The 10,208-nt window shown below is 35.5% G+C and overlaps 1 protein-coding gene across 1 annotated transcript in view; it reads left to right on the top strand.

Moving 5' to 3' along the window:
* The first annotated feature begins 3,035 nt into the window (after positions 1–3,035).
* The window catches only part of LOC149943205 (trafficking protein particle complex subunit 13), a 44,789-nt gene continuing 37,616 nt past the window's right edge, over positions 3,036–10,208 (top strand). Inside the window, exons 1-3 of the mRNA XM_090177212.1 lie at positions 3,036–3,296; positions 8,722–8,902; positions 8,998–9,082. Coding sequence (XP_090033338.1) covers positions 3,257–3,296; positions 8,722–8,902; positions 8,998–9,082 — 306 coding nt within the window. The 5' untranslated portion in view covers positions 3,036–3,256. The remainder of the gene's footprint in view (positions 3,297–8,721; positions 8,903–8,997; positions 9,083–10,208) is intronic.

Raw genomic sequence — 10,208 nt, 5'->3', positions numbered from 1 at the left:
TAAAATGCTCGGTTCTCGGGTGCAATAATTCCTTAATTGTCACCCGAAAGAAGAATTTGTCATACCATCTATTCCCATCTCAAATAACTATAAGGCAAAAATGGATAACCGCTTGCGGACGTTCCCAAGACAAAATAAATGTGAAATATGCAAGGATTTGCTCAGAACATTTCTATGAAGAAGATTATCCAAGAGATCTGAGAGTAGAATTGATGAACCCAATACAAAGAGGCTCTGAATACCCACTGCCATTCCTTCAAAAAAGAACAAGAAATGAAATATAGTTTAAAGAAAGTGATAAAGTATTAGTAGCGTGTTATTTAAAGTTTTAAATATGTACAAATTTAAAATTGACTAAAGTAACAGGAATGTATAGATTTCTGTTAATGTTAAAATTTTAAATTTAAGGTGTTATATTATAAAATTGGTAATTAAAGTTCTAGTTGATTGTTAATGTAAATTTTGAACATGTATAATTAATATACTTTAAAATATTTAAAAGTAAAACTCTATAATTTTATGTAATAAAGGTATCACATTACGTTATATAGTTACTGAATGTATAAAATATTAAAAACGTTAATATATTGAAAGGTGTCACTTAACTAGTATTAATAATTTAATTGAAAGGTGTTTTATCATTTTACATGCCTGTGTGATAAATATTTCTGTACTCAAGAACTATTTTTGGATTTAGTCTATATTAAAGTGTTTTTATGAAAATATAAACTTTGGATTATTTAGATGTAAATAAATAAGAGTTCCTATGGCACGCTGTAAATATGGGGTTATTTTTAAAATATAAAGTCATTTTTAAAATATAAAGTCATTTTTAAAATATAAAGTCGTTTTTAAAATATAAAGTCGTTTTTAAAATATAAAGTCGTTTTTAAAATATAAAGGTGTTTTTAAAATATAAAGGTGTTTTTAAAATATAGGGTCTCTGGTTTTGTCCTTTTTCCATTGGTATGCTTAGGAGAAATGATTTAGGGTGTACTCCATTTTTCCTGCATTGTAGGAGAAAGTTTTGGTTTATTTGCTGTCTCCTAATACATAGTTGCAGGAAATAAACATAAAAAACTATCCTTGTAGGCTGTAAGCAGTGGCGTAGTCAGAAATTCGTCAAAGGGGGTCGAGGAGGGGTGACAATTTAGTAAAGTCAAACGTAGGCCTAATGGGGGCGGTGACACGGAAATCCCCCTTGTCTACGCCACTGCCTGTGAGGTATGTGTTACTATAGTGCGTTTGTACCTTTCAGGTAGGTAGTACATTTCTTAAACTGGCCTCGAATGTCTTAGACGAATTCGCCTTATATTTTGAAAAGTAATTTATATTTCAAAAACGCCTTTATATTTTAAAAACACCTTTATATTTACAAAAAATATATAAATATTTTTGGTTGAATTTAGTCCTGAACGGTGTGCCATAAGTTCCCTTATAGTCCTAAATTCTTATAAAAACGATTGAAGTTTTTAAAATGACAGACATAGTTTATACATGGTTTTGAGATTGTAAGACGCCTCATTATTGTGTCTAGATCGTAGGCGCTTCGAAGAAGGGATCCAACTACGTCACACGCGACTGCGACTAGAGGAGCTCTCGATTTTCTGACGGAGAGACAAACCGAAACGAGGAATAATCACCCCTTGAGCTATGCCAGTTTAAAAATTAAATGCTTGGGGTGTTAGTGGCCCTGGTGACCACATAATTAATTCAAAGTTGTTTCCCTTAAAAATTTTAGTTCATTAAAAAATATATATTAATCCCTAAAATTGTTTGGTCTTTGCTTCTATGCTGTGTACTTGGCCTTGTGTCAATTGTGAGTATGGGTGGGAGACTGGGTGTCGTGAGTCTGTCTACTCTACACTCTACACACAATATAGAAGAAGTGAATTTAGCAGTTAGCAAAAAGAAATATAAGCAGTCTCTCAGTAGGCTTGTTCGGGTCGGGTCTATAGCACATTTTGTCAAGAATATATAATTTGACCATAAATTATGAAAGCCTGAATTTGAAGGTTAAAAATGGTAAGAGGCCAGTGGCCAGTTTTTTAATTAAACTACCTAGGCTCTACTGGCCACAGGTCCAGTTTAAAAGAAATCCTTATTTCTCACCCTGTTCGTAAAGACACAGCCAACTTCGATCGCGCGTACCGCGCTTTAGCGGCCCCGTAAATCGCCTGAATTTACCGTGTATTTATTTTCCCACCAGGGTTTCGCTACGACCAAAACTTAACGTTAGTCAGATAGGAAAAATCCACAAAAAAACAATTATTTTTAAATAAATTTTAAAAAACATTGAATTAAACCGAATGTAGTTAATATTTAACTAATAATATAATATTTTTTTAATGATTCTAATTTCCATAATAAAGGTACAAACCTGAACAGAAATCATCCTCCTTGAAATGCAGGCTGAAGACCATCTATCTTTTACCTATTTAGTTCCAAAGATGTACCTAAGCATCTTTTATCTTCAATTGTATTAGTTTTAAGATTCTTACTCATAAAACTAATTAGATTTACAGAAAATACTACCTAAGAACGGTTATAAACTCGTGAATTTTCTATATATATACTATTAATAAAGATTTGTTATTATTAAAGATTTATAAATGTTAAGAGAGACATTATTTGAGCGTCAAAACGCTATTAACACCTCTACAGTCTTCAAAACTATGTATTCTAATATGGCGCCTTCGCGTAAAAAACACGTCTCTTTTTCTTCATTTAATATTTATAAGGTAATATTTTTTTGAATTATGAATTTCAATATATTGCGAAAAGATAGTTTAACTTACTATACCTTGTTTTTTCTAAATAAGAAAGTGGAAAACCGAAGAAAAAACATTTTTACGCGATTTCGCTTGTATTCCCCGCCTTTGGTGATAGTAGGTTTTTGGTCGTATGTAGCGCCCATATCGGGATTATTCATACACGCAAATTAACATTAGATGCGAGGCGATTGACGGGGCCGCTAAAACGCGGTACGCACGATCGACGTTGGCCGTGGTAAAGAAAAGCCGTATAATTGTGACGTAATATTGTCTGGTCTGTAGTCTGCTATGAAGTAGACGAATTTTAGAGCTATAAAGTGCCATTGGGGAGTTTAGCGGACTTGTATTTTCCATATACATTGGAACAAACCATCGTCAGATAACTCGAAGTCTGTTTAAATGGGATATTTATCTTTAAAATTGTAAATTGCTTATGAGACTAGTATTACTTTTTCATAAGTAGAATCTTTTTTATTTTTAATATGGATAAGAAACAGATGCAACATCTATTGTCTTTAAAAGGTATGATTAATTCTATTAAATTTACTATGTAAATATGCCTGCTGTCAATAGGAATAAGACCCTTGACGTACAAAATTTAACCTTCTCTATTCTCATGTGCATCTCTTATTTGATCAATGCTGACAATTTTACCAGACTAGTTATATGTTGGACTTAAAAGAAAAAATTTTAAGAACACAGGAAACTTCTGAGTTGCTCATGAAATAAGATTACAGAAAATTTAGGAACTTGGTCTAAGACACAAATTGGACGAAAGTTGGGGGCGAGATTACAGGGACCCTTTTTGCGGATTGGAGTGATAATCATGGCCGGCGGGAAGGTAGGTGCAAGGTGTTCACGGCACCAGGCCCCGCGGTGCTGTGGAAAATCGTGGCCCCGCTATAGTTGTCAGACATGCGAAAGACAACAAAGTAAAAGCCGAGGGTCAAGGGCTTTTAAAAGAATTGCAGTGTTTCGAATTCCTTCTTAGTTTAAATATATGGAATGAACTTCTTTCAAAAGTAAACTTTGTTAGCAAGTTAATGTAAAATGCAAAAGTGTCCATGGATATAGGTAGTACTCATTTAGAAGAACTCGTGTCTTTCATAAAAGAGTACAGAAATTCTGGCTTAGAAACCGCTAGAAAACTTGATATAGACGCCACATATAATGAGTTTCGCGTAAGACAAAAAAAAGAAAATGTTTGATTACGAGGGAACTGATAATTTATTGAATGGAGAGGACGTTTTTAGAGTAGAGTACTTCTATAAAATAATAGATAAAGCAATATCGTCAATGCAAACTAGGTTTCAGTTATATGACGATTTAAAGATAGATTTGGTTTTATTTATTTATCGTCGAATTTAAAACATCTAGATGAGGATGAATTACTCAGAAGTTGCAATGACTTACAAATTGTATTAGAAAGAGATATCGATGGCAAAGATTTATTTGAAGAACTAAAAATATTTAGGAACGTTATTCCTAGCTCTGTTTTAACTAGTTATGAATAGTTAAAGTATTTGATTTAAAATAGTTTGAACGATGTATACCCTAATATTTCAATAACTTTAACAATACTCTTAACAAATCCTGTATCAGTTGCATCCGCTGATACAGGATAAAATAAAAATTGATCAACCATGAATCAAGAACGTCTTGCATCTTAAGCAATATTATCTATAGAAAATGATGTAGCTAAAACTGTTACCTATGATGGAATTAATCAAAGATTTTGCAACCAAAAGGTCATGCAAAATATTTTAATAAATTTTTTTTTTTAAATTAAAAAATGCTTTAAATTTTTTTCTAGAACTACTATTGTCATAAGTTAATGTTACCTCTAAGTAGACAAATAAGCCCTTTCAAGGTGGAATCTTTGTCCAGAAAATTTTATGTCAAATCTTGTCTCTCCGATTCCCGCGAAAATAAAAGATTTGAAAAATATCTCGGACCCAGCGCTGCTGTGCGGTTGAGAAGGAAACTATATTGGGCTGTATTTAAGATGTCCTTCATTTAAATGTCCCATACGTCTATGCCATAGGGTTAAATTCTTATTATCATCAGCTGCATACGCCTCTGCACTACTAAATCCAGTGGTCTCATCGTAATTTGATATTGCTTCATTTGGCCCATTCTTTAGAATTGTTGCTTGTACAGTATAAAAATTATCAGTAGATAATGGAGCTTCAAATGCGAAAGACCCATTCGGAAAATAAGTAGTAAACGTCAAATTCTTGGTGACTCCAGTATACCCTGCTTGATCCATCAATCACTCTGACATTAAATTTCTTCCCATACCAAGGGTATATATGACGTCCTTAGGGCAGATAATATTATGTCCTCTATTTGTCATTTGGATCCAAATATCACCTCTGCCTTCAGCAAGAGAATTCCCTTCTCCAACGGTTATCTGTGCGTTAAATGGGGTGTAAGTAGAAAACCAATCACGTTGGTTACAGAAATGCCTTGTAGCTGTGGAATCCATTATCCAGTCCCTCGTATTTGTGGATGTAAAATGTGCAGCTGCAAAATAAGCTCCTGATTGTGGTCTAGGAGACACCTCTTGATCCTCCTCTGAAACCACCGTGAAATCTTGCTCTCGGACAACCTCTACTTGGTTGTCGTCAAGATCTACATTCTGTTGATTTATGCCCTACACGGTGACAAGTAAAACAGGTGACAGACGACCCTTTCTGTTGGGACTGCTGATTGGCATTCGTCTTCTCTTCAGTGTGTGTTTGGTTCATAGGCGTTCGTGCCATAAATGCCTTCGATGTATATTCATTTTGCATAGCTTTCTGAGACTGTCTACCATATTCGGCTATAAGCATCTGCTTAATTGGCTCCGGCTTAAACCTGCTATCCTACAATTGATAAATATTGGCGACCAGTGATTCGTATGATAGTGGGAGTGTTCCAATCAATTTATATGATATATCTTGATCAGCTATCGTCTTTCCTGCTTCCGCTAGCTGGTTCTTCATGTGATAAACACACCCAATGAAGACTGGCATGCTTTCACCTTCATTATATCGAAGTCCATAAAATTCGTTAAGTAACATTGAAATTCTTGCTCTTGATTTAGGTTCGAATGCATCCTCAAGCGTTGTCCACAAAGTACAAGCCGTAATAGTTTCCGTTATAAGACTTCTCAAGTCCTCAATCACTCCAGATGGAATTAATGAATAAACCTTGGATTCACGTAGTGTGTACTGTCTTATTTGGTCTGCCTCCCTCGTAGTGATCTCATCCGGTTCATGAGGAATGGGGCTTAATTCTGTACCAGTTACAATCTCCCACAGGCCTTGTCCTCTCAGTATCATTTGCATGTCATACTTCCATGACTTATAATTCAGGCCAGTCAATTTCGCCATTTGCCCCATCATTAGTACAGAATGCCCCTCCGCCATCTTGATTAGGCCTAATATGTCATTGGTTCAAGGTGGTAAAAAAACGGAATATCATCACTCACAGTCCGTCTTTAGGCCTTGGCGGGGAATCCACATAATCGTTCTGGAATGGCATTAATCAAGATCCAGGAACTATTGAACCACGCTCTGCTACCACAGGTTAACAATAAGATCAGAAATGAGGAGGACTATAATAAAAGGTCTAAATCATTAATTTATTTGCAAGTTAATAATATGTACAAGTTAACACATGGAGGTAACAAGGTTAAGTGAGAATCTCTACTCAGTAGCAGATGACAAAAACAGTTAAGTCCTTTGCAGGGTTACCAGTTCATGGTAAAGTTAATAGTTCAGGTTTAGTTCCATAGACTAATCATACACTTTATGACAAAGACTAATTATAATATTTCCACAGTTTGTAATGCGTTCGTTGCCCCTTTTTGCTGATGACAATAAGTTATTTAATTGTATCAAGTCCATGTCCCATTTTTTTTTGTCTTAAATCTTATCTCGATGCTGTTATTGATTGGGCTGACTCAAAGGGGCTATCTTTCAACATTGATAAATGTTCCGTTCTACACCTTGGCAGGAATAACCTCTATTACCGGTGTTGTTTGTTGCAATCTCTTTTTTTCGTTCTTCCAAGCTTATCCAAACATTGGTTCTACCTCATTTGGATTTTTGTTCCAATATCTGGCACCCCCACCGTCAATTGGACCTCCTCGCTCTCCAAAAAGCTCCGAATGCTTTTGCGAAGCTTCCCCATAAGTTTTCTAGTCTTCCAGCCCCTTCTTGTCTGCATTTCCTTCATATTGACTCTGTCCATCTGCGCCACCGTGTTAATGACCTTTGTTTACTCCATGATATTTTTTATAACAACCTAACTCTAAATTTTGATGATTTCTTTTCTCTCAATTTCTCCCAAACTAGAGGTCATTCCCTCAAACTTTCCAAGCCCCGAGTTTGTTCTACACAGCGCCAAAATCACTTTTTGTCAAGTTTCATTAATGATTGGAATGCTCTTCCCCCAGCAATTATTTCTATCCCCAATCACCACACTTTTTGCTGCCTTGTATCTTCCCTCTTGCCTGATATAGACTCCTCTCAAAATCGTAATAAAATTGAATAAATTTGTATTTGGTTACTGTCTTCACGTCTCTAACTCAACTTGCATGTATCTATGCTCAAACAAAAGCCTGTCCTCATTGTTAGAGGCTTATTGAGCAGATGTAAATAAAAAAATTAATAAATAGCTCTTCTTGTCATTATTGTATATTACTGGTGGCTTAAGAAATGTCTCTGTGGACAACATTTGAAACTCGTTTTAGGGTTCAAATATGCCGATATCTTGCTGAATTACAAAAGCCAACAATAGCCCCTATCCCCCTTTTCTTAAAATGGTGTTTAAAGTTGGGGGGATAATTTAGCGCTACCGATATCTAACTGAAAATTACCAATACTGATATCTAACTGATTATTACCAATTATCATCTATATTTAACCGATATTTTCCAATGAATTAACTAAATTTATAGCTGCTTTTTTGGGGACTTCTTTAACAATGGTTTCAAGTTCATTTACAAAGAAAAAGGCACAATTGTCCATCACACCAAGCCTGAAAAGAATTACAGGCATCAGCAGTTATTGAAAGTGAGTCATCATGACAAATAATAGAAGCTGGGGAATCAGCAGAATAATTGCTTTGAGTACTGCTTGCCCTTTCAAGTTCTAATTTATCTTCCGACAACAAAAACTGCTTTCACTGGCATCCACAAAATTGTGTATCTTAAGTAGATGGCTTCTATGATTGGTTGTATTAAATGGGGTGCTTATATTCCCACCTCTTTTGAGAACAAGAAGTACATATGGCTTTTATAATGTCATCCTTTTTTTACTGTAAAGAATTTCCCATATCTTGACTCTATTTTGAGGAGCCATTAAATACCTTAACTTCTTAAGGGACATGTGGGGTACACATGTAATAATCGTGGGACGGTGGTATCCGAAATAGCAAGCCAAAGGTTGAGGTTAGTGGTGCCATCTGCCTTGTTTTTGAGAATATCAATAAATATTGAAAATATTGGCATTTGTATTTATAATATTGGTATCGGCAAGAGACAATAAAAAAGAGTCTGCCTCGACGCTGCCTCCGTGTGCTATGAAAATTTCGAAATTCTCTGTCATGTTCTTTCCATCCTTGGATTACATTTGACGGGAGTAGCACTTTGAATATGCGTTATTCATGATTTCGCTCTAATTCCCTTCTAGGGTCGCTAATGTCGGGGGTACTATTTATTAAAAAAAAAGGTTTGAATTTGAACAACATGATTGGCTCGCTGGTATAGGGGTAAGAGGGAGGTTGACGAAGTTCGAAGTTTTCAGAAAACCTCTGGTAGAAGCTAGGGCAGGGCTCTAGAGGCAGACTCTTTTTCTTCTCGGTAAAATTGAAGTAACTGATACTGATATTATATCGGTTTTGGCCCATCAGTAATTCTTACATTTCTTTCAATTTTGTTTTTAATTTTATCTTGCAGTAATACGTTTAACTAGACCTTCACTGGAAATGCTCTTGCCCTCAGTTACTGATAGGTGTGACTTACCACACGCAGCATTCATTGATGCTGAGTTAAACTTTGGTGGACTTGGTGAAAATAAATCAGAATTACTTCCATATGGAGGAATGACAGACCTTTTACTTTTACCTCAAAGTTTTGGGCAAGTATTTATACATTTTTGTGATATAAATTAGCGAAGAATGCATCAGTAAAACAATGAAGGTATTTTTTCGTTTTATTCTTAATTTCTTTTAGAAACATTTATTTGGGTGAAACGTTCTCCTGTTTCCTTAGTCTTCATAATGACAGTGACCAAAACGTTCGGGATATTACTTTCCAAGTAAGTGCTGTTAATAGTCACCATTTGGCACGTAAGTGTTGTTATGCTGTTGTTTTTGTAATAAGCCCAAAATGTATTTATAATTCATGGGGAGAATGACTAGGTTGAGCAAAGGTGGATCGAACCTACAACAATTTTCCAAAACCCCTTCAACCCACACCCATTGAGTTTCTGCAAACTTTTATTTTTTCGAAAACCAATGATCCACCTAACCTGCAAATCACTTAATTATATGAAAAAAATGTACTAATAAGAAAACATGGCCAATTGAGAACTTAAGGTGTGAAAAAGTCTTAGTACAATATGTTACCATAAAGAGTTCACATGTACTTCCCTCTAGGCGGGAAAAGGGCGTCTCCAGCTATTTTATTCTGTGCTTTGTGACTGTTTGGCCTTCACATCAATTTAATAAAAAAATGATGATGCAGTATAAATTTATGTCACGATCTTAGGAATAAGTGGAAGGTTTACTTCTGCAATAATATGATCTACTCAACCGGTATCTACAGGTCATTTCACCAGTTCTAACTCCAACTTGGTAAATGTTTTTTATCATGATCTGGATCGATTTGAACTGTGCATGTGAGTTACCGGCAGACATGTGCAGGTATTCTCTACAGTCCCCACTTTGATGTTGTAGTTTTGCTCCCTATCTTCCTCGTGCCCTAGCCAGGGCCGTAGCTATCTAAAATTGCACCTGGAGTGAGTGAAAATTTGGCGCCTAAAAAAAACTTAAATTGTTATAGAAATATTATATTTGACGTCCTTAGACCCTTACGCCCCACCTAGCTACAGCCCTAGCTCTAGCAGTAAGCTCACCCACCCCCGAAATCTAATCTCATTGTTTCCCAACGCGCTGGAAGCAATAGCGGGTGACGTTTTCCTTCCACCCCTCTCGTGCTTGGGTAAATTTTACCATGGTGGCTACCAAGAACAGATTTACATTTTTACTAAGAACAAACTACAGGCAATATTTCAAAATCGTCCTGTAATACTTGTTTTTATTTCATGGGCTGAGCTTATGTTTTGGGACATCTGACGTCGCCATCTATTGAGAGATTCTTGAACTAAATTTAAAATATTTATCCACAAATGGCGACTTTGGTGCAAACGCGTAAGACTATTG

Source organism: Leiobunum rupestre, chromosome 6 (assembly GCF_980474605.1).
Source record: "Leiobunum rupestre chromosome 6, qqLeiRupe1.1.hap1, whole genome shotgun sequence".
Taxonomy (NCBI): domain Eukaryota; kingdom Metazoa; phylum Arthropoda; class Arachnida; order Opiliones; family Sclerosomatidae; genus Leiobunum; species Leiobunum rupestre.
Note: the sequence above shows the minus strand (reverse complement) of the source record. Positions and strands in the feature narration are given on the sequence as shown.